Genomic DNA, 25,228 nt, shown 5'->3' with positions numbered 1-25,228 from the left:
CTCAACATAAAATCCAATGTCTGGAATCCCATAAAAACTACAAGGCATGCAAAGAAGCAGGTAAATATAAACCAAAATCAGGATAAAAGCCAATAAATACCAACAAATCAGGTTATGATAGAGAAAACAGAATTAGCAGATAAGACCCTAAAGTAAGTGTTATAAATCTCTTTAGAACTTTCTTAAGGACATAAAGGGAAATATAAAGACAATGAGGACTGAAATGAAAGCTATAAAAACTATGCAGACAGAACTATTGTATGAAAAATACAACATCTGAAATAAAATCATATTGAAAAACACACTGAATATGATTAGCTGCAGATTAGACACTGCAGAAAAAAAGATCAATGAACATGAAGTAAGAGCAAAAGAAACGATCAAATGAAGCACAGTGGAAAAAAAGAAAAGATTGGAGGGAAAAAACCAGAGCCTCAGTGGAATACTATCTAGATAACTAGCATACTTAAAATATAGTCCCCAAAGGAGAGAAAGGGGAGGAGGGATGGGAGCATTTGAAGAAATATTGGCCAAATATTTTACAAATATAATGAATATCACAAACTCACAAACCTAAAATCTCAACAAACACCAAGCAAAAGAGGTGAAAGGAAAACCATACCAAAGCACACAATAATCAAATTGCTGAATACCCAGTAGTAGAGAAAATTTTAAAAGCAACTAAAGAAAAAAAACAAGACATTACGTACAGAAAAACCAAGATTAAGAATGACAACAGTATTCTCATTGGAAAGCTAGAAGAAAATGGAAGATAACTTCGAAATGCCAAAAGAAACTGTCCATGGAATCCTCCCCAGTGAAAATCTTTAAAAAATGAATGTATAATAGCCACATGAAAAGATGCTCAACATTGTTAGGCATCAAGGAAATGCAATTTAAAACCACAATAAAATACACTTCACACCTTGGCTGTAACAAAAAAGATAATAACAAGTATTGGTGGGAATGTGAAGAAACTGGAACTCACATACACTGCTGGTGGGTATATAAAATGGCAGAGCCGCTTTGGAAAACAGTTCTGCAGTTCCTCAAATAGTTAAACGTAGATTCACCACACATGCCAGAAATTTCACTGCTAAGTATACCAGAAAGATGGATACACAAAATTTTGTGTATACAAACTGATGTATTTTATGTATTCCAAGGCTAGAGCAGAGAAAATACAAATAGCCTAGAACATACTGTGGTACAAAAAAGTAGAAAGTACTCAGAATACAGAGAATATACCAAAGGAATATGAGTGAACAGGAAGCCTCCTGAAGGCCAAATATGGGCAATTTGGACAACAAAATAAGTAATAATAGTAACAGAATATAACCAACAGAATAAACTAAGAATCCAATCCTGATCTAAACAAATTATAATCAAATACATGAAAAATGGGGAGCTCTTTTTTTTTTCTTTCTTTTCTTAAGATTTTATTTATTTAACAGAGCATAAGTGGTTGGAGCGGCAAAGGGAGAGGGAGAAGAAGACACCCCTCTGACAGGGGTGTGGGGCTCGATCTCAGGACCCTCATGACCTGAGCCAAAAGCAGATGCCCAACGGACTGAGACACCCAGATACCCTGGGGAGCCTTTTTTTTTTTTTAAGATTTTATTTATTTATCTATCTGTCAGAGAGAAAGAGCGCGCGCGCACAACCGAGCGCATGCACACAAGTAGGCAGAGTGGCAGGCAGAGGCGGAGAGAGAAGCAGGCTCCCTGCCAAGCAAGGAGCCCAAAGCAGGACTTGATCCCAGGACCCCGGGATCATGACCTGAGCCAAAGGCAGCAGCTTAACCGATTAAGCCACCCAGGTGTCCCCCTGGAGAGCTATTTTTTACAACAGAATTCTAGCCAATAGAATTCTATTATTCCTTCTATAAATTGGTCCCACTATAAATGTAATACGAAAAATGTAAACTTTAAAATCACCTTTTGGTAAACACCACAATAACTATTTCAAGCAAGAATCATTAATACATGCCAAAATTTGGGACAAACATATGAGAAAATACTATTTACAGAACTTCAAAGTATCTTCCACAAGATATTTATTAATTGCAGTGGGAAATACAGTAACCCTTACAGGGAAGAAATATGTCAGACACCTCCACAGACAACTGACCAAAGTTAACATCACTAGTAATGGGACAAATCAACACCATATGCTTCCTGACATGATGTACTAATTAGTACATGTCACTTCTGTACCCTTAAATGCATAACCTAAATTTAATCAAAAGAAAACATTCAACAGGGTGCTTGGGTGGCTCAGTGGATTAAGCCTCTGCCTTTGGCTCAGGTCATGATCTCAGGGTCCTCGGATCGAGACCCGCATCGGGCTCTCTGCTAAGCAGGGAGCCTGCTTCCTCATCTCTCTCTCTGCCTGCCTCTCTGCCTACTTGTGATCTCTCTCTCTCGGTCAAATAAATAAATAAACTTTTTTAGAAAAGAAAAGAGAAGAGATTTGACAAGCCCATCTCACACAATAATTATAGCAACCAAAAGAGCTATCCCATCACACAGTAAAGTCGGGAATATCAAAATAGTTTTTCAAACAAAGGCAATTACAATGGAGCAAAGATAGCCTTTTTAAGATACAGTGCTGGAACAAGTGGCCATCCACATTCAATAAACAAAAACAAAAAAATCTAGGTATAGACCTTACACCCTTCAAAAATAACTGAAAATGGATCACAGACCTAAACATAAAAAGCAAAACTACAAAACTTCTAAAAAATAGGAGAAAACCTAGATGACTTTGGGCATGGTGATGACTTTGCAGATACCACACCACAGGTTTGAGCCATAAATAGACAAGCTGGACTTCACTGAAATTAAAAACTTCTTTTTTTTATAAAGATTTTATTCATTTATTTAAGAGCGAGAGAGAGCATGAGCAGAAGGAGGGGTAGAGGGAGAGAGACAAGTAGACTACCCGCTGAGCACGGAGCCAGATGCAGGGCTGGATCCCAGGACCCGGAGATCTTGACCCAAGCCAAAGGCAGACACTTAACCAACCCAGCCACCCAGATGCCCCTGAAATTAAAAATTTCCACTCTGTGAAAGACAATGTCAAGAAAATGAGAAGACAAGCCACAAATTGGGAGAAAATATTGCAAAAGACATTCCTGATAAAGAACCATTATCCAAAATATACAAAGAACACTTAAAACTCCACAGTATAAAAACAAACAGAGGCATCTGGTTGGCTCACTCAGTTAAGCATCTGCCTTCAGCTCAGGTCATAATCCCAGGGTCATGGGGCTCCCTGCTCTGCGAGGAGCCTGCTTCTCCCTCTTTCCCCCTCCCCTCTTGCTATCTCTCTCTCAATTAAATAAACAAAATCTTAAAAAAGAGACTTTTAAAAACAGACCAAAGATTTTAATAAATACTTCACCAAGAAGATATGGCAAACAGGTACATGAAAGATGCTTTATATTATATGTCATCAGGGAAATGCAAATTAAAATAATAATGGGATACCACTATATACCTATCAGAATCCAAAATCCGGAACAGTGACAACACCAAATGGTGGTGAGGATGTGGAGCAACAGAAACTCTCATTTACTGCTGGGGAAAATCAAAATGATACAACCACTTCAGAAGTTTCTTATAAAACTAAACATACTCTTACCATATAATTCAGCAATTGTGCTCCTTGGTATTTACCAAAGGAGGTGAAAACTTATGTCCACATAAAAACCTGCACATGGATGTTTATAGCAGGTTTACCCATAACTGTCAAAACTCAGAAGCAATTCAAATAGCCTTCAATCAGTGAATGGATAAACTACAGCATATCCAGAAATGGTATATTATTCACCACTAAAAAGAAATAAACTTTTAAATCATGAAAAAACATTAGGAAACTTCAATGCACATTACTAAGTGAAAGAAGCCAATCTGAAAAGGCTACATACTGTAAGATTCCAACTATATGACATTCTGGAAAAGGCAAAATTAAGGAGAGAGTGAAAAGATTAATGGTTGGGGGGAGGGTAGGTAAATAGGCCAAGCACAGAGCATTTTTAGGGCAATGTGAAATTCCTCTGCACCATACTATAACCATAGACACATGTCAATATGCCTTTGTCTAAACCCATGTAAGGTACAATGACAAGATTGTACTCTATGGACTTTGATAACACTGTGTTGATGCAGGTTCAACTGTAACAAATATAACACTCTGGTGGGAGAATGTTAATAATAGGGAAAGGCTGTGCATGTGTGAGGACAGGGGTATATAAGAAATCCCTCTGGTTGGGGAATAGGGTAACTGGATGATGGACATTAAGGAGGGCACCTGGTGTGATGAGCACTCAGTGTTATACACAACTAATGAATTACTGAACACTACATCTGAAACTAATGATATGCTATATGTTGACTAATTGAATTTAAATTTCAAAAATTAGGGACGCCTGGGTGGCTCAGTTGGTTGGACGACTGCCTTCGGCTCAGGTCATGATCCTGGAGTCCCGGGATCGAGTCCCGCATCGGACTCCCAGCTCCATGGGGAGTCTGCTTCTCTCTCTGACCTTCTCCTCGTTCATGTTCTCTCTCACTGTTTCTCTCTCAAGTAAATAAATAAAATCTTAAAAAAAAATAAATAAATAAATAAATAAATTTCAAAAATTAAAAAAAAAAAGAAATCTCTCTGCCTTCCCCTTAATTCTGCTGTGAACCTAAAACTGTTCTAAAACAAAATCTTAAAAAAAGAAAAGAAAAGAAAAAAGGGTAGTTTCTGGGGCACCTGGTGGCTCAGTCAGTTAAGTCAGTATCTGACTCTTGATTTCCACTTAGGCTCGGGGTCCCGAAACAGACTCCACGATCAACAGGGAGTTTGCTTGGATTCTCTCTCTCCCTCTCTCTCTGCCCCTACTGATTCTCTTTCACTCTCTCTCTCTCTCTCCTTCCCCCAAAATAAATAAATAAACCTTAAAAAAAAAAGGACATTTCCCCCAAAAGCCTTAAGCCTCACAGCCATAACATAATAATACACGAAAGAGGAGTTAATTTATAAAAGGTCAGTGAGGTAAAAAAAAAAAAAAAAAAAAAAAAATAGAGGTGCCTGGGCAGCACAGGTCATGAACTTAGGGTCCTGGCATCAAGCCCTTCCTTGGGCTCTCTGCACAGTCAATGATGAGTCTGCTTCTCCCTCTCCCTCTGAGATCTCTCTCATTTTCTGTCTCAAAAAAAATAAATAAAATCTTTAAAAATAAGTAAAAAAGCAAAACAAATCTAGAAACCAAATTTTCATATTCTTGGGTTTGGTATTGTTTCTACTTCATTAAAAGAAGCCATTAAAAGATGTGTCCTTGGGGCGCCTGGGTGGCTCAGTGGGTTGGGCCGCTGCCTTCGGCTGGGGTCATAATCTCAGGGTGCTGGGATCGAGTCCCACATCGGGCTCTCTGCTCAGGGGGGAGCCTGCTTCCTCCTCTCTCTCTGCCTGCCTCTCTGCCTACTTGTGATCTCTCTCTGTCAAATAAATAAATAAAATCTTAAAAAAAAAAAAGAAAAGATGTGTCCTTATCATTAAGCCTACATGCTACATCAAGGGGGGGGTAACTATCCCATTCATAAATAATTCCTGAGGGCCTAATAAATTCCTAATAAATTTTAAGTGTTAGGGGCACCTGGGGTACCTGGGTGGCACCTGGGTTAAGCACGTGACTCTTGATTTTGGCTCAGGTCACGATCTCAACATCCTAGAATCCAGCCCTGGATTGGGCTCCCTGCTCAGCAGAAAGTGTGCTTGAGGATTCTCTCTCTCCCTCTGCCCCTTTTCTGGCTGGCATAAATAAATAAATCTTTAAAAAAAAATTCTAAGTGCTAAAAATAGAACAATAAACAAGAACAATACAATCCTTCCCTTCAAGAAATCTAAATTCTAATTGGGGGGGGGGCCGGTAAAAAACTGAATAAATTAGATAACACATACAAAGCAGTCAGAATAGTAACTGTCGTATAGTGTTTGAAAAGTATCAGCTATTATTAGCCATATGTTACCTTTAAGTTTTTGAGTTATCAGCCTAATATATGTTAAAAAGAAAATCTTATTTGTCCAATTCTCTAAAAATCAAGACATTCTTCAGATGGTTTCTATATCAAATGTCCTTATTTTTGATCAGCAGGCCATCTTTTAAAGAACCTCCCCCGTACCTAATCTATCCCTTGTAGACCTATCCAGAGGTAGATATGTCCAGTCAGATTTCCGTACACAGAAATGTGACTCACTGGAGAGGCTGCAGGAGATAAGAAACGCTCAGTTAATATGGCTAAGCATCAAAAGGACCTATCTCTATCAGCGTTATCCTGGTTCCTGTCCTTACTAAGGTCTGCTGTACAGGTTGTCCTTTAGTTCTGTCCTTCCAGTAATTTTCTTTTTCATGTTTTAAAACAGCCAGAAGTTGTATATCTTACAAAGAGCCATATCTGATACAGTAAAGTAATGTAAGATAACTCTACAAAAAGGAGTGTTCACAAACACAATTGCCAAAAATCAAACTAAACATTATTAAAATGAGAAAATTTTACTATTTATAAAGTATACCTTACTAAAACAGGTGGGGGAGGGGGGAGGGTGGTAGTGGGTTGGCTATTTAATTTAAAAGCATAAATAGCACAATTATACTGGATAATATATTTTCAGGTTATTTTCATATACACTGATTATATTGTGTTCTACAGCTAAAATGTTCACATAAGAAACACTTCTCAGGTTGTCTCAATTTAAAGTAGTCCCATTTAAAGTCAGGCTGCATTGACTGCAGTAATTTTAAAATAAGAGATGTTACTATCTAAAAACTGTCTTACTAGTGAAATGAAGCTCATGACATAATGATCATATCTTGCTTTCAATTTTATTGACAACACCCTACAGTACTTTGCTTAATTATTTGTTTTGCTTACATTTCCACTCTCTATTTAGTCTTACTTTACAAGCAGCCTATATCACAGCAGGAAACCCCTTCAAAATGCAAACCTCTCCAGCTCCAGGAAAGACTGAAATTAGGACAGCCACACTTGCTCATGTTTTACATCACAAGAATTTAAGAAATGCCATATTTGGCCATCCCATGCCTCATTCACTAAAAAATCTCTAGGACAGGGACTTCAAGGAACACGTGAAAAAAACATGCTTATCCTACTTGCCACCAATCGAAAAGCCTAAAGCACATGCCCAAAATGTATTCATTCACCTTAGTAAATCCATAATGGATCTGTTACCATTAGTATACCCTAGTAACTTTTAGGAGAAAGCCAAGCACGGAACTCATGGCTTTTTTCCTGTGATTTTTTTTAGTCTTGCAGTTAATTTAATTTTTTCTTTTTCATTTTTTGTTTTGTTTTTTTTTTCTCGCCTTCGGGTAAAATTTTTTTTTTAACTGTTACCTTTTTCTTTTTTAACAATTTTTTACTAGTTTACCTAATATATATATTTTTTCTTTTTTACATTTTTCTCAGGTGTTTTCTATTTTTAAAAAATTCTTTTCTTTTCTTTTCTTTTTTTCTTTTTGCTTTTTTTTTCCTTTCTTCCTTTTTGAACCTCTTTTTATCCCCTTTCTCCCCACTCACGATTTTGGATCTCTTCTAATTTGGTTAAAGCATATTTTCCTGGGGTTGTTGCCACCCTTTTAGTATTTTACTTGCCCCTTCAATTACTCTTATCTGGACAAAATGACAAGACGTAAAAATTCAACACAAAAAAAAGAACAAGAGGCAGTACCAAAGGCTAGGGACCTAATCAATACAGACCTCGGTAATATGTCAGATCTAGAGTTCAGAATGAGACATTTTATATTTAAAGGTTAGTAAAACATATTAAAATAAAAGGTCAAAAAATGAAAAAAGTAAACTAAACATCCAAATTGCACATGTGTGGGTTATATGCTGAACTTGGCCTATATTTCCTACCACTGCCTTTATTTGCAAATAAATGATTCATTTTAATTTTAAACATTACAAAACTCAAAGTTTTGCTCTGGTAACTTTCCGATTTAGCTACTTTATAACAGATATCCTTTTATCTAGCAACTTCTAATATTAAACTCAAAATTGTTAGTTCCTTCTCCAGTAAAAATTAAGCCATCTGATCCCTGATCTCCCAAGAATCTAATCAACTTTATAGTGGGGCTTTTAGAACTAATTCCTAAAGTATCCTACTACTGTCAGCCTAAATAGATACACCACATAGCCAGCGAGCATAAAAAAAATCAAATTTAAACTACTCCAATTCCGCTTAAATTCAAAACTGAGTATCTCCCTATAGTGTACCAAGCAAAGAGCTGATCTGGTTCAGCTTAATGGTTCGGTTCTCACTGCTTCTTCCTCTAGTTTAGCAAAGCAAACGAAAGAAATAATTCAAGTTTCAACATAGTATCTGTGTAGAAAACAAAAAATAAAATATGTCCAAATGAAAACCTTGTTTTGCAACATTAATATTCCAGCTTCCCAGCTTCTTTTCTTCCAAGTTTTAATTACCACATGACTTCCTTTCCTACAACAAGACCCAGAATATTTACAAGATAAAAAAAAAGTAAAGCCCAACATTCACCTACCCAACATTTGGCAATCCAACAATACCAATTTTCAAGGAGGTTCCAAATCTTCCAATGATTGGGGGTGGTTTAATTCCATCACCTCCCTTTTTGGGGGGCATCTGAAATGTCAAAACATACATATAAACAAAATTGTTTATACTCCCCATTAACCAAAAGCACATTTCAGCACACAAAATATATTACTGAGTAACAAATTAAGAATAAAGCATACTGTATATACCAATCCAAAACCAACACGGAGCTAAATCCAGTTTTTCAACAACAAATGTAAAAAGTTCTATAAATAGATCCGATTCTGATAGCTGTCAAGGCAGTCACTCCTAAGAAGTCCTGGAAAGATTAATCTAAAAATATATGGCACCATAAATCAAAAGAAACTTAAAATTTAGTTGCCAATCTTCCATCCACACTGTTCACAAAACACTTTCTTCCTTAATGTGATACATGGTTACAAGACTGAAAGCATTCAGAAGCAGGAGCACAGATAAGAGATTATCCATGCTAGTATGACCAGCAAGCAAGTCACCTCCCCCAAACCATTCCGCTTATCTGGAACCTGTTCTTTCCCATCTTCCCCACAAGCACCATTCTCGTACGTATGAACACACACCAGTATCAGGGTCTTTCCAACCAAGTCTCTTCCACCTTTGGCACTATACGTACAACTAGCAACCTCTAGAATCTACCTCCAGTTATTTACAGCCGTAGATGAATCCACTAACTCTTTCCAAATTGAAACTTTCCAGGTCCTTACTAACCTGGCTCCAAATTCCTCCGTGCAGAATTAATCCCACTTTCCTACTGCAAGCTGAACTCCCGAGGACTGCTAACCTCATGTTTTATAAACTGGGAACTAAAACTCCCTGCCTTCTGGCGCCTGCTGAACCTCCAGCGGCCACGCTGAGGCCCTGCTCACGAACTGATGTTTCAGCCTTCTGATCCCTGACCCCTAGTGCCAGGGATCTCCCTTCTCGGGGTCTTAACTCACACCTGCTCCCAGCCAAAGGCCAGGGCCCCGAAGCATGAGGAGAACCTCTCCTGCCCTCTGGCCTCCTACAGAGGGGTGGCCGGCAGCCCTGCCAGAGCGGACCTCTACCCAACATCTCCCCCCGTGGACTGGGCCACTGGTCGTCCCGGCCTCTGCAGAAGGCTTCCCCCGGAACGTGCCGAGCTGAGGCGTGGGCCGCTCGCAGGACGCGCGGCCTAGTCCAAGAGCGCCTCATTCATCCACACACCCCATGCCGCCCGCTGCCCTCGCCCATCCCGGCCACCTGGCCCTGGCCTCACACCGGGCTCCGGGCCACGGGCTGGGGCGCCGGAACGAGGCTGGGAGCGCGTCCCCGGGCTCCCGGAGGGACTCACCGTGCTCAGGCCGGGCGATGACACGGGGTCCCAACAGCAGCGGGAGACGGGTCCTGCCGGCAAACGGGAGGCGGGGAGGAAGGAGGAGAAAGCACAGGCCCGGCCCCTCCGCCGAGCAGCACGCACGACGGCGGCGGAGGTGGTGGCTGCGGCGGCGGCGGAACGGGCGGGCCGGGCGCGGCGCCCGGCGGCACCTGCGCGCAGAGCGCGCGCCCCGCCCCGCCCCTCACTCCCGCCCTCCCCGTCCATTGGTCCGAACAGACAGGAGGCGGGAGCAAGGTGGGAGGAGCGGGCGGCGAAGGAGAGGGCGGGAGGGGGAGCCGGAGCCGGAGCCAGTCTCGCTGTCTCCCTAACTCACACACACACACACACACACACACACACACACAGCTCTGTGCCCGCCGCGCTGGCACCGGGAAGTCGCGTCTTCCGCCCAGTCAGCACGTGGAGCTCCTCCGCACCGGGTCTCCGCTTCCCTCCCGGAGCCGCCCCGCGTTGCCGCATGAGGTCTCTCGTTGGCCTGCAGTCCCACATATCACCCGCGGGATCTCAGAGTCCCCTTGGCCCGAGCGCCCGCCCGGAGACGGGTCGCCTCAGGTCTGGCGAACAGCCGCGCCAATCCTGCGGACCTCCTGGTTGCTAACCGAGTTCTCGGGAACAACGGCCCCACCCGCCATCCTTTTCCAATAACTCTTCAGCCAATCCAGTGATGTTAAACAAACTTTCTTAAAGGGGAGAAAAGGGCGGGGGGGCAGGGAAGCTTATGATCTAAGGATTCTTTCATCAAGTTATAGTTCAAGCGTTTGGCAGGTACTGGATCCCATAATGCGTTTAATAGGGCCAGCTTCCTGCCCCCCTTTCCTTCTGGATGGTTATGTGCATGGGCCTTTGGAATTGAGGAAACATAGATTCCCATCTGGATTCCAATTCTGTGACCGTGGACAAAGTACCTCTCCGGGCTTCAATTTCCTCTTGGATAAAAATGAGATGGTGAGACCCACCTTTAGAGGTTATCGTGAGGATGAAATGAGATACGCCTCAAGCTTCCAGCAACAGTACCTGACACAACAGGAAAGGCCCATAAGGAGTAGTAAAGGATGGTGTTAATATTAGGATTTCATCCCATCTCACCCTCACCTAACTACACCATGAAATCCATCTGTGGAAGGAATTCTTTCTTTAAATTTCCAAGCATGGGGGCGCCTGGGTGGCTCAGTGGGTTAAAGCCTCTGCCTTCAGCTCAGATCATGATCTCAGGGTTCTAGGATGGAGTCCTGCATCGGGCTCTCTGCTCAGCAGGGAGCCTGCTTCTCTTCCTCTCTCTCTGCCTGCTTCTCTGCCTGCTTGTGATCTCTGTCAAATAAATAAATAAAATCTTTAAAAAAAAAAAAAAAAAGCTTCCAAGTATGTGTTGCAAGAATGTAATCTGTTCCAAAATTTATGACCCTAGAAGTTTCTTGCAAGGAGTCTAGTTCATGGGGAGCCTGGCTGGCTCAGTTGACAGAGAATGGAACTCTTGATCTCCGGGTTGTGAGTTGGAGTCCCATGCTGGGTGTAGAGATTATAAATAAATAAATACAAAGTCCAGTAGAGATTGTAAGAAAATAAATAAATGAAAACAAAGACCAGTTCATAATAAAGAAAAAATATGAACTGGTTGCTATCCCCATTTTATGGATGAAGGAACAATATCAGAACAGTCATGTAAGTTGGATTAGTCACACAACTAGTAAATGGCAGAAGCCAGATTTCAGACCCCAATCTAACTGAAAGATCCATTCCCTTTCAGCAAATTTTTTCTAATAACTCCTTACAAGCAACAACTGAACCATTATTTTTTTTAAGATTTTATTTATTTATTTGACAGAGATACAACTGTGAGGGAACACAAGCAAGGGGACTAGGAGAGAGAGAAAAAAGCTTCCTACCAAGCAGGGAGCCCAATGCAGGGCTCAATCCCAGAACCCTGGGATCATGACTGAGCTGAAGGCAGAAGCTTAAGGACTGAGCCACCAAGGTGCCCCTGAGCCATTATTTATAATACAATCCCATTAAGGTTTTTCTTAGCCCTATGAGAGTAACCTACTAAGGCAGGTTAAAAAGCTTTTTCTGGAAATTTGGAATTCTCAAAGACACAGGCAACTTGATTTTATTTATTTTTTTTTATAAAGTCTTTTTAAAATATTTTATTTTATTCTCAGGTTTTATTTATTTATTTGACATTATTTGACAGAGAGAGAACGCAAGAGAGCACTGCAGGGGGAGTAGCAGGCAGAGGGAGAGGGAGAAGCAGGCTTACAGAGCTGGGAGCCTGACATTGGGCTTGATCCCAGGATTCAGGATCATGACCAGAGCCAAAGGCAGACGTTAACAACTGAGCCATTCAGGCACCCTTTTGATTTTATTTTTTTAATACCACTCATTAATATGCACTATTTATATTCTCTCAATCTAGCTCCCTTGTTACCAGAATAATGCATTTATAAACAGGTGTCTGGGTACACTCTAGCTATGAAACAGAGGGAAGCTAACTAGGCCACATTCTGTATCCACCATCAACAAATCTTATGACTAGTCCTGACGGAGTAATTCCTAAATCGTTTACAGCTGTTTTAGTAGTGAGGTTCTATAGCTGCTTTTCACACTGCTGCTTGTGGAAACAGAGGAACCATTACTTAAAAAGCTGAAGGATCCCAGAGAGCCTACTTTGCCCAGCAACCGGCCACTCCAATACTAATTGAAAATGTTCCCCAGTCGTAAAGTAGTAGAATCATCTTCAATTTATCACTGTCTTTTGGCCAAATGTAGCTACTTCTTCAATCTCAGTATCGCTCAGATCTACCCATTCCCTTCAATTCACACTATCAAGTCCTTGAGTCAATTACCTGTTTCTCTATTTGCAGTTACAGCTTTCTTGCTTGCACTTTTGACCACTTTTAAAGTGCCTTGACAAAGCAGGTCACACCGATCTCAGTGAGCTAGGCAGAGTTTCAGGACTGGCTACTGTTTGCTAAGTTACCTGATAACAGAACTCCCTTTCCACCTCACAGTTAGTGGGAATCAATTCATGTTCACAAGAAAGGGGATCTGATTGGCCCGGTTTAGATAAAGTTCTATCGAGGGCCCCATTAGTCTTAGCCAAGTAGGTAGGGGTCATATAGTAGAAACAGTCCTATGAATGATCTTTACCACTATAGCAGAAAGTTCTCAAAGAAAATCCTAGCAGGATATCTACATGAGCAGTGAAGACTCGGTGAGACAAACAGGATAGTAACTTTACAGGGGAAGGGAAGAACTTGTAAATAAATAAATTAATTTAAAAAAATTTTAAAGTACCCTAGGGATGGGAGAATTAGGGAAGTCTTGGTCAAAGGGTACAAACTTGCAATTAAAAGATAAGTTCTGGGGATCTAATGCACGGCCTTGTGATTATTCTTAACAATAACTATATTATATACTTGAAAGTTACTAAAAGATTAGATTTTAAATGTTCTCATCACAAAAAAGAAATAATTGTGTGAAGTGATGGACGTGTTAGCTAGCTATAGTGGTAATCATATTACAATGTATTTGTGTATCAAATCAACACTTTGTATACCTTAAACTTAGTTATATATCAATTATATCTCAACTTTTTAAAGTACCCTATATAAAGTTACAAAATAGCATTTTTCTCTGTTGCCCATATCACATTTTTCTCCCTACATTAAGCTATCATATATCCAGCATCCAGAAAATAGTCCCCATATATTTAGAATATCCTTTTCTTCACTTTTTGTTGTTGTTCATATGAAATTATTTTCTTGAGTACCACTCCATGTCACTGCTCTAGGCTTTGAAGCAGTAAAGAACAAAATAAATATGGTCTTTGCCCCCACGAGGCTTGCAATCTGTTCATTTAGACAAACAAGCAATTACACAAATAACTATATAAGAACATGGTAAAAATCTATAGGATGCCTAGGTACTTTGATTACAATTCAAAGATTTGAAATAAACCACTTTCATTTCCACTTACTTTCCTGGACTTCTGATAGTATGCACCAGGCAATGCTTAATAGTCCCCTTTCCCTGTTCCATTAAGAGCAATGCGCAAACACTATGAGACATCAGCAAAGAAGCAGATTTTCAATTTTCATTCTTCCACTTAACAGAGCATGATTTTGATTTTCGGAACTATACCATAAGTTATCTGTGAGCAAAACTTCTATTTAAAGAAGTGTTTTCTATTCTAGAATTGCTCATAGTATTTAAAAGAATGCTGACTGGTTGAACAGTCGAGGGGTGGCTCAGTCAGAAGGGTGTGTGACTCTTAATCTCAGGGTCATGAGTTCAAAATCTCTTTTAGGTGTAGAGATTACTTAAATAAATAATACTTTAAAATAAAATGTTCAGTTATCATCCCAGAAACTGCTAGAGTTTTGACATCTAATCTTTATCATAATTCATGGAAAAAGATTTAGGGATTCTTAAAAGAAATTTTTGCATACTATTTTCCCAGAGGCAACATAAAAAGGCATATGACAATCTAGAAAATGAACATATTATTAATGTCTTCCTGGGATTTCTTTTATTCTTTTAAAAGATTCTATTTATTTATTTGACAGAGAGAGAGAACACAAGCAGGGGGACCAGGAGGCAGAGGGAGAGGAAGAATCAGGCTCCCTGTTGGGCAGGGAGCCCAAACTGGGCTCCATCCCAGGATCCTGGGATCATGACCCAAGCCAAAGGCAGACACCCAACTAACTGAGTCACCCAGGCACCCCCCCTAGAATTGCTTTTAGTTGCAAGTTACAGAAATTCTGATTCAGTGAAAATTTATCCTATATAACAAAGTCCAGAGAGAACTTCACCATTAATAAATTTTATAGCTCAATACTAGTTTCAAAGGTCCTGGTTTTTTCCATATCGGGGTCGTCTTCTCGGAGCCTCCTCTATTGTCATCCTCTGGCTAACCAGGAAGACTGCCATAGTAGTTCCAAGCAACACATCCAGAAATGACAGTATTTGGGGATGGTGACAGGGAAAAACCATCTCTTCTAATAGCTCTGCATTAGAAAAAAAGGAAACATGTCTCAGAAACCCTCCAGAAGACTTCTTCGTTCACTGGGCAAAATTGGGTTTCATGCCTATACCTGAGCCGAACAGTGGTAGGAGAAATGGGGCTACCCTGAGACCATTCAGCAATCCCTTGGAGCTAGAGGAGAGATCAACTTCCTCAGGCACATGGCTAAGTGAGACATGGATAGGTATCAGAGCAAAATAGGGTTGTGTAAGGAAAAGACACGAGTTATGTCCACTATACTTCCTGAACTCTTTTTTTCAAGGTAACAGTGTGAGCACAGTATAATTCTCAAAGAAGCCAGAGGTATTGGTGGTCACCTGATGTAATGTATGTAACTAATAAGTGTCAGCACACCTAGTTCACTAAGAAAACACTGAAGAAAATTGACCATTTTTTAAGAACACTTCATGTTCTTACAAAATGAGATCTTATGAAAATAATATTTTTATTAGCCTTTATAAAATACTTAACATTCAAGTCATGGAAAGGGAAGATTACTTACCAAAATATGCCATAAGGGTTTAATCAGTTGAACTGGAAATTGGGGAATGTTGTACATAGGCCTGGGTTACCAAAGTCAGGCCTCTCAAACTAACACAGCTCAGTATATTTCACCCTCATTACAGTTTTGAAACTTGTGTTGTTCATTTCAAAGAATATTTGGATATCCTAGAGGATGGGTTAGATTATAACATAATAACAAACAACTCCAAAGTTAGAGGCTTAACAGCACAAAAACTTTTCTCTTACATTAAGTCCGCTGGAGATCCACCAGGCGGTCCCTGAGTTGGCTTGGCACATTCAGGCTGCTTCAGTCTCTAAATCCTTCCGTGTCAAAGTGACATTTCCTGGCCAAGTTAAGGCACATGGTCACATCCAACGTCAAGGGCCAGGGAATCCTTATATCCCAAAGTAGAAAGAATTAGATACGGATGAAGACTGATCATGCCTAATACAATATTTATAATATTCACAAGTAGGTTCTATGAAGGACATTCTAGATCAACTTGCTATTATCAATACATGAAATACTACAACCAAGGCTGCCCTTCTTTCTAAGATGATTCTTATAATAATTGTTTTTAAAGATTTTATTTATTTATTTGAGAGAGAGAGAGAGAGAGAGCGCACACACGAGTTGGGGAAGAGGGGAAGAAGGAGAAACAGACTCCCTGCTGAACTGGGAGCCCAATATGGGGCTCAATCCCAGGACCCTAGGATCAGGACCCGAGCCAAAGGCAGATGCTTAACCAACTGAGCCACCCAAGTGCCCCACTAAGATGATTCTTAGAGATGAGCCATGTTACTTTGGTGGTGCCTTCTCCTCCCACAAACCCCTCATTCTAAGAAAAATCCATTCTCCTCACCCTACAGACAGATAGGCCTAAGTCTTCCCATCTATACCACATGAACCCCCTGGCCACAGCCAACTGGAATAGGGTTGGATGAAAACCTGACACATGCTGGGCAATCAAGATTCTCTTTCTTTGAGAAGCTGGACTTAGAAGATAGCAATAAATATTGTTGACTGCTTGAAGAACACAGAATCAAGGCTACATCAAACACTTTCTTGACAGATATAGACAAAGCTCCTCAAAAGAAAGAAAGGAAAAGAAAACAGGACATGAAGGAAAAGGGGTAGGTAATCAACCATGTAGTCCTTTAGTCACAAATTCCAGCTTTCTAGTTTCAGTCTAGTCTTCCTAAAGGCCCTATATTTTCTGACCTAGGACTCTATGAGATAACCCTGTGTTTCACCAAGAACTTTGGTTTTCTGTTCAAATTGGTTTGCAATAGGTTTCTATTTTGTACAGCCGAACAACGGTTGCAGTAGCCAAAGCAAAGAACTTACACTGTCCTGGAAACCATTAATGTGTGCTAGGGGCACAGTGATCCGATGTTCCTCTTGCCTATAGCTTTAAATTATAAGGCGTTGTTTTCTGGAGTGTGTTCTCTAGAACAGTGATCCTCCAACCTGCTCTATGGAACAAGGGACTCAGGATCAGGTAAGATCAGGAAGTGCTGCATACCACATCCCCCTTCTGACTGATAATATACATTAGTATATTTAAGGTTCTGAGAAGTCCTGCATAAAGAGATCTACTAGATCTCCTTAACCCATGGGGCGCCTGGGTGGCTCAGGGGATTGAAGTCTCTCCCTTCAGCTCAGGTCATGATGCCAGGGTCCTGGGATGGAGCCCTGCATCGGGCTCTCTGCTCAGCAGGAAGCCTGCTTCCTCCTCTCTCTCTCTGCCTGCCTCTCTGCCTACTTGTGATCTCTATGAAATAAATAAGTAAAATCTTAAAAAAAAAAAAATCTCCTAACCCAGCATTATCAAATGTGTACATACCTTCACATATAATACACATCAAAACATCTTGGAACATGTGCTCCATAAGGAGCAACAAGCCTTTGAAAGTTGCTATTATGCTGATTAAGGAGAAGTACTTTTTGCTGTGTAAAAATCTGATGAAGAGCATTCTCTTCCCTTGCTTTTTAGCTACCGAATGACAAGGATGATTATTTAACAAAAGAAAAAAAGTGAGCACCAACCCTAAGAAAAGCATTGTTCCCACCAGATGTCTCACTACCAAGTTGAAATTTAGAATTAGAATTAAGAGTCTTGGGGCACCTGTGTGGCTCAGTCAGTTAAGTGTCTGCCTTCAGCCCAGGTCATGATCCCAGGGTCCTGGGATCGAGCCCCACATTGGGCTCCCTGTTAATCGGAGAATCTGCTTCTTCTGCTCCCTCTCCCTCTGCTGTTATCCCTGCTTGTACTCGCAATCTCTGTCAAATAAATTTTTTAAAAATCTTAAAAAAAGAAAAAGAATTAAGAGTCTTGTGCTTCATTTTACTCTGAATGTGAATACAGGCAGAATCAAAGATCCCCGAAGAGGGGGATGAAATTTGAAGGCTTTCTTGAGTGACTCTGGAAAATTATTGAGGACTCTCCCTCTAGAAACTATCTTTGGGATATCCCAATGGTCTACAGGAGAACCTCTGATTGGGATAGACTTTTTTTTTTTTTTTCTCTGTACCTTTATATAAATTAACAGAACTAAATGCTTAACACTTTGGCTTCCTGGCCAACTGAAGCAATAAATAATAGCTCAGGTTGTTGCTCCTTTAGTGGGGAACTAGATTAAAATGACCCAAGTATCAAGGAAAGTAGCACTACTCATATAATCATCTTCAAGATCAAATGATTTTTACTGCTTCTGTTTATATATTCTATAGGAGCTTTTTAGGTTGAGAGAATGAAATTGTTATTAAACTCCTATTGTGTGCCAGATCCTGTATTAGCCACTTTACAATTGGGACCTATTTTACTAACTCTGTAAATATATATTATTATACCTCTTCTACAGCTAAAAACATCAAGTCCATAAAAGGTTATTTTACTATAGTCTTGTTATTAGGCTATATAAAACCAATTCCATCTGACTCCAGAATTCTTGTACTTTACATTTAAACATGTTTGTCCCACAACTGTCAAATGATGTTTTACACATAGTAAATGATCCAGTCCAACAGCATAGGTAAACGTGTGTGTATGTGTGTGTACTGTGTAAACATAAATGTGTGCATATGTGTGTGTATTAGAAAACATGTTCAATATACCAATCAGCTTTGGTAGTCAAGGACAAGCAAGAGCCTGGAAACATTAAGGCTCAGTATTCATGACATGACCAGGACTATCTAAGTTGAAGCAATGATTAAGGTGTTTTGTCTGGGAACAGTTTATTCAGGAACTCCTGGACGCATTGCATTGAATTATTAAATGATGCATATAAGTAGGAAGATGACATCCCAGAAATGTGTTTCTTTTCATTTCTTCCATCTTTTAACCTCAGTTCTCATTACAGTCTAAAGGAAAGCATTTTTTTTTTAAGATTTTATTTATTTATTTGACAGACAGAGATCACAAGTAGGAAGAGAGGCAGGCAGAGAGAGAGGAGGAAGCAGGCTCCCTGCAGAGCACAGAGTCCCATGCGGGGCTCGATCCCAGGACCCTGAGATCATGACCTGAGCCGAAGGCAGAGGCTTTAACCCACTGAGCCACCCAGGCGCCTCAGGAAAGCATTTTATAAGGATGCTTATAAAGTAAACACTGCCTGACAGACTACCAGGACAACTATTCTAAAACAAATGAACTAAAATAAAACAAATGAACTTAGTACATCAAGTTGGTGATAGAACCACACAAAAGAACTATTTTAAGTTTTTTTTTTTAACACACAGGACTTTGACTACATCTATTCTTAGGAATATGAATCCTAAGAACAAAAAAAAGGCAAATTTTGAAGCTCATTTAATAGCCTAGGAAGTAGTAAAAAAATTTGTTTTATTTTTGCAAATATTTCACAGATCTTATAGAGCAGATAATTATGTTAATGCGTTAGGATCCAAAACTCTCCATGTAAGAGATGAAACATAGAAAAAAAAAAAAAAGTCTTGTAATTTTGTACTTACTGAAAGAGCCTAGAAGCAATGACAAACCAGTAGCAATGAACAGGCCTAACTCCAAGACTATACCATGTTTAGTGAGCTGATCCCAGGTCTGAAACAGAAAATATACAAAATGAGCCTGGGGTATCTTCTACTTAAAAGCAAAGAAGTTATCAAAGAATGTTGGGGTCATATCAAAACAACACAAAAGTCAGCTTTCTCTGGGGCTTCCTCTGGCCAAATACAGACCAATTTAAACATCTGAAAGAAAAAATGATAGCAACTGACTGAAACACATTGAATGTATAAAATCCATGAATTCATAATGATAGGAAAGAGAGAAAGAAACTAATTAAATACACAAGTCACTGGTCACCATTAGAACTCGGGCATTGTATTAGTTTCCTCAGGCGGCCATTACAAAGTATCACAGATTGGGTGGCTTAAACAACAGAAATTTATTTCCTCACCATTCTGGAAGCCAGAAATCCAAGATCAAGGTGTTGGCAAAGTTGATTTCTTCTGAGGCCTCTCTCCCTGTCTAGCGGTTGACCACCTCCTCCCAGGGTCCTCGCATGGTCTTCCATCTGTGTATATCTGTATCTAAAATTCTTCTTCCATTATGGACATTGGGGAGGGTACCTGTACCCTTGGGGCTAATAATACATTATATGTTTATAAAAAAAAAAAAAACAAAAAACTCTTCTTCCAGGGGCGCCTGGGTGGCTCAGTCAGTTAAGCATCTGCTTTCGACTTGGGAAATGATCCCCAGGCCCTGGGATCAGGCCCCACATGGGGCTCTCTGCTCAGCCAGAGGCCTGCTTCTCCCTCTTCCACTCCCCTGCTTGTGTTCCCTCTCTTGCTGTGTGTCTCTCTGTCAAATGAATAAATAAAATCTTTTTAAAAATAAATAAATAAATAGTAAAATTCTTCTTACGGGTACACTGGTCATATTGGATTAGGGCCTTACCCTGATGAGCTTATTTTACCTTAAGTACTTCTTCAAAGACCTATCTCGGAAAACAGATACTGCGAGTTAGGACTTCAGCATATGACTTGGGCCAGGAGTGGGGGCGGGGTACAGTGGAAGACACATTTTAGTAACAACAGGCATGTGTCCTTACTTGGAAAATTAGAAATTCATGGAGAAGAAAAGAGAATTTGCCTTGCCTGTCTTATACAAACTATATTTTAGAATCACCAAATAGTCCTAATTGAAAAGATAAAATCACATTAGTCAACGTAAAAGGGATAATAGAATTTGAAACCACTGTTCTGTGGTTTAGGCAGTGCTCATCAATGAAGGCTAAAACTACTTAGGAGACAGCTGATGGCTCACTTTTCCATGTAAACATGAAGCCATTACCATCACTAAAAGCAGGACAACCAGGCATTTTAAACCTCCAGAAGGGGTGCAATACAAATTACATTGCATTGTCCATGAGATACTCTTGTTAGAGAAGTTAAAAGTGAAGTCTAATTGAAACTATTGAACCTAACTGGAGGGTTCCCTGGAGTGGGGAACACCTACGCTAACTTGTAGAGACTGAGCGAGCTTAAATGAGATGGGAAGAGAGCAAGTCTCAGAGAAATACTAGATAACAATTCACTCAGAGTCACTAGTAAATAGCAGCTAGAGCAGAGTAAGGGGCTCATGGCAGTGGACAGAGACAAGATTATATAACATACTACTGTTATTAATAACATATAGATAACATACAATATCTCTGACAGAGACAGAGATAAGATCCTCGAGAGACCCACTGCCTGCTAGACATCTCACCACTGTCTGCATCAATTTTTCTGTTCACAATTAGAGTGTAGTAAAGTCCCTGCCAACCAGGAAAAAAATAACCCCAAGAAAGGCCAGATTATAAAATTGTACAAGTCTAGAACAAGCAAACAAAAGGAATGATTTGGCCTAGAGCCATTGCTCACATTTATATAAAACTATACTGCTAAAGAAAGTGCTAAGAGACTCCTTTGTATAGAATTGTTAGCTAAATATAACCACCCAATCAGTTGTGAATACATTGAAATGAGCTATCTTGGGAAAGTACAGAAATGTCACTATTCTTTAATCACGGATTCTGTCTTAGATATGGGGCTTTCGAGCAGATACTTCATACTGTTTGGAGTTTTTTTTTAATTTTAGTGTTCTAATCCACATTATTTTTCTTAAGTGAAAATCTCAGGAATGTGGTACCTATCAAACATAACTGCCTTTGATTGCACTTTATACGTATGCCACAAATATCAACTTTAAGGAAAGTATGATGCAATGAAAAGATCTTTGGCAGGTTGTTTGACAGCATTAAGTCAACCAAAAAACTCAATAAGTAACAAAAAAAAATATATTTTTCCACAGCAATTTATTATCACATAGGCCACAAATATATCTTGTTATTTGAATAACACATACCAAAAGAAGAAAGCCTATTTATTGAGACTATGATGAAGCAAGGTTTTGGCTATGTATACATTAGCATTGTATATAAAATAAGACCTTTCTGGTACTTCGTAATATAAAGGTTTCTAGAACAATATTTTTTCATTGAAAATCCTGTTTTTCTCTTGAAAAACTTGAAAATACCGTTTTTCTCTTGAAAAACTCTTGAAACTTGAAATTTTCCTAGTAGTTATAAAATATTTCCTCAAGACATGCAAAAGGGACCATTGGCCATTCTTTTTTGTTTGTTTGTTTTAAGAGAGGGAGGGAGGAAAAGGGGGAAAAGGAGAGGGAGAGAGAATCTCAAGCAGACTCCACACCCATCAAGCACAGAGCCCAACGCAAGGCTCCATCTTACGACTCTGAAATCACGACCTGAGCTGAAATCAAGAGTCTGATGTTAAATCAACCGACCCACCCAGGTGCCCCTCCATGTAGTTTTTCGGTTTCAGGTGACATCTGGTTAGGCACTGGGACTGCTAGCAGACCCCAAATAGCCTCTCTCATTTGGCTGGCACTTGGTGCTACCCAGCTGGGGTTGTTGGTGAGGGCACTTTGGTCCTCTCCACAGCCTTTCCAAGTACTTCTGGGTGTCTCCCAGTGTGGCAGCTGGGTTCCAAAAGGGAGTATTTCAGGAAAAGAAGAAGCAGCTGCCTGTTCTCTTAAAGAGTCTATGCCCACAAGACCCAGAATGTCACTCTGTCCACATTCTACTGGTCAGAGCCAGTCTGACTTCAAGGAAAAGGACATAAGCCCATCTCTTGATGTGAAGAGTGGTGAGCATATATGGTATGAACCATCTGAGGAGACAATCTTCAGAGACTAGCTACTACGGACCATCCTCGGGCCATTACAATTCACATCCCTCCCCTGTGCAAAATATACTCACCCTTTTTCAAAAACCCCTAAAAGTCTCCTACTATTATGGTGTCAGGTTAAAGACCAGGATCTTAGCTAAATAGGGTCCAGGAGCACTTTGAATACTCCTTCAGGTGGGGTCTCTCAGGTACAGCACCTCGGTTGTAAAGACCTTTAAAGGAAAAAGACAAATTATGAGCCCCACATGCATCCAATAGTACAGTGGCAAAACGGGGACAGGATAAGCATGATACCTCCACCCAGATGGGGGTGGGGGATGAGAGGCTTATGGCAGTGACCAGACCACAGCAGTTCTGAAATTCAGCCAAACACATAATGTCATTTCCTGCAGCTTGAAGATCAGAAAGGTTTCTTGATTAAGGCCTACTTCTGCTTGCTGCAAGTAGTTCTTGTAGATTCTCTAGGTCCTTGGTTCTGCTGCAGGGGTCATTCCTTCTTTTCTATGACAAATGGGCCGCCTTTATAGCTGAGTAGCTCTCTCTTCTTTCTTCTTGCCCAGAGGATGCTGGAGGCTCAGAGACCTCTTTCATCACTAACCTCTCTGTCCCTCCAGTCCATGCTTGCAAAACTTGGCTTAAAAAAAAAACACTCACTCACACACACACACACACTCACACTCAAAACTTAGTGGACTGAGGCCCCTGGGTGGGTTCAGTCAAGCTGAGTGACCTACTCTTGATTTTGGCTCAGCTCATGATCTCAGGGTCCAGGAACTGAGCCCCAGTTTGGGCTCCTTGCTTAGTCTGCTTGAGGATTCTCTTCTCTCTCTCTCCCTCTCTAAAATAAGTAAATAAATCTGTTTGGGTTTTTTTTTTTTTTAGATTTTATTTATTTATTTGTCAGAGAGAGAGAAAGCACAAGCAGGCAGAGTGGCAAGCAGAGGGAGAGAGAGAAGCAGGCTTCCTGCCGAGCAAGGAGCCTGATGTGGGACTTGATCCCAGGATGCTGGGATCATGCCCCGAGCAGAAGGAAGCTGCTTAACCAGTTGAGTCACCGAGGTGTCCCAGTAAATAAATCTTTAAAAAAAGAAAAACAGAAACCACCTTTGTGGGCTTCCTGTGTATCAGATTATAATCTATTGGATAAAAGCCACACCCACAAATCTCTTTGAAACAGATGCCTTCCATCCTGGATTCAGAGTCAGGCATTATGGAACAATGCCCTTAGGGTTCTTGTAAGCCCTTTTGCCTGGCAGAGAAAATTTAAGAGAGGTGTGCTTAAAACTCTCAGAAGCCCTATCGTCTAGCAGGCAGCAATTTGGATTTGATCTTTGCCAGCAAAGTCCTGACTTGAACATTCTCTATTCATTATTTCATTATCTGCAGCTAAAAGAAACTAACTGACGCTGGCAATATTCTGCCTGGAAATCTTTCCAGCCATATTCACAAGTACATGAAGCATGTCTTCTACCTTACTTATCACTGCAGTCGACAGTGTTACCAAACTTTCCACTGTTACGTAACAGGAGTTGCCTTTTCTCCAGCATATAATTTTATCACCATCCTTCTGCCTTCTATTACAGTCTCCCCAAGGCCCTTCTAGCCCTTTTCCCAATGGTCCAAAAGTCAGTGCCACGTGTTTTTAGGTCTTTGAAACAGCAGCACCATACTTCCAGATTCCAGTTTCTTAGTTACCTCTTGTTATATTTGTTAAAACCCCAAAATTTAGTGACTTAAAACAATAGCAGTTTTATTATTTCTCATGATTCTGTGAGTTGTCAAGGGTTTGTCTGGGTGGTTCTTCTGGTCTTACTTGGGATCCCTGTGTAACTGCATTAACAGTATTTGGCTCTGGAACATACAGATGCTTCTTTACTCACATTCCTGATGCCTCAGTGTTCCTCCTTGTGGTCTCCCATATGATAGCTCCTACTCCAGGGTCATTCCATGTGGCCTCTCTCTGGTTGAGGAGTCTGGATTTTTCCTTCCTTCCTTCCTTCCTTCCTTCCTTCCTTCCTTCCTTCCTTCCTTCCCTTCCGTTTTTTCCTTCCTTTCTTTCTTTCTCTCATTCTCTCTTTCTTTCTTTAAGATTTTATTTATTTATTAGTGAGAGAGAGAGAGAGAGCACAAGCAGGGGAAGTGGCAGAAGGAGAGGGAGAGGAAGAGGCAGGCTCCCCGCTGAGCAGGGAGCCCAATGCTGGACTTAATCCCAGGACTCTGGGATCATGACCCAAGCTGAAGGCAGATACTTAACCAACTGAGCCACCCAGGCACCCCAGGAGTCTGGATTTCTTACATGATGGCTCAGTACTTCAACATATAGGAAATGAAGTATTGGTTCCATTCATTAAGACCTGAACTTGGAAGTCCCAGAAAGCCAATTCTGCTATGTTCTATTGAACAAAGCAAACCACAGGACTGAAGGGGAAGAGAAATAAACTTCCTGGTATGGACTGAATATTTGTGTTTTCCCCAAATTCATACGTTGAACTCTAATCCCCAGTGTAAC

General features: G+C 40.4%; 2 protein-coding genes across 3 annotated transcripts in view; one reads left to right on the top strand and one right to left on the bottom strand.

Annotated features, from left to right (window-relative positions):
* OLA1 (Obg like ATPase 1) overlaps window positions 1-10,132 on the bottom strand; it is a 180,079-nt gene extending 169,947 nt beyond the window's left edge. Inside the window, exons 1-2 of one of the 2 annotated variants that reach the window (XM_082689563.1) lie at window positions 9,938-10,132; window positions 8,573-8,673 (exon numbers count right to left, since the gene is read on the bottom strand). In XM_082689563.1, coding sequence (XP_082545689.1) covers window positions 8,573-8,673 — 101 coding nt within the window. In that variant the 5' untranslated portion in view covers window positions 9,938-10,132. The remainder of the gene's footprint in view (window positions 1-8,572; window positions 8,674-9,937) is intronic. The other variant, XM_082689564.1, reaches the window with a different exon arrangement.
* Window positions 1-25,228, top strand: part of SCRN3 (secernin 3) — a 345,735-nt gene that overhangs the window by 188,937 nt on the left and 131,570 nt on the right. The gene's annotated exons all lie outside the window — the stretch shown is intronic.

This window comes from Mustela nivalis (assembly GCF_964662115.1).
Source record: "Mustela nivalis genome assembly, chromosome: 11".
NCBI lineage: Eukaryota > Metazoa > Chordata > Mammalia > Carnivora > Mustelidae > Mustela > Mustela nivalis.
This window is presented reverse-complemented; position numbering and strand designations above follow the sequence as displayed.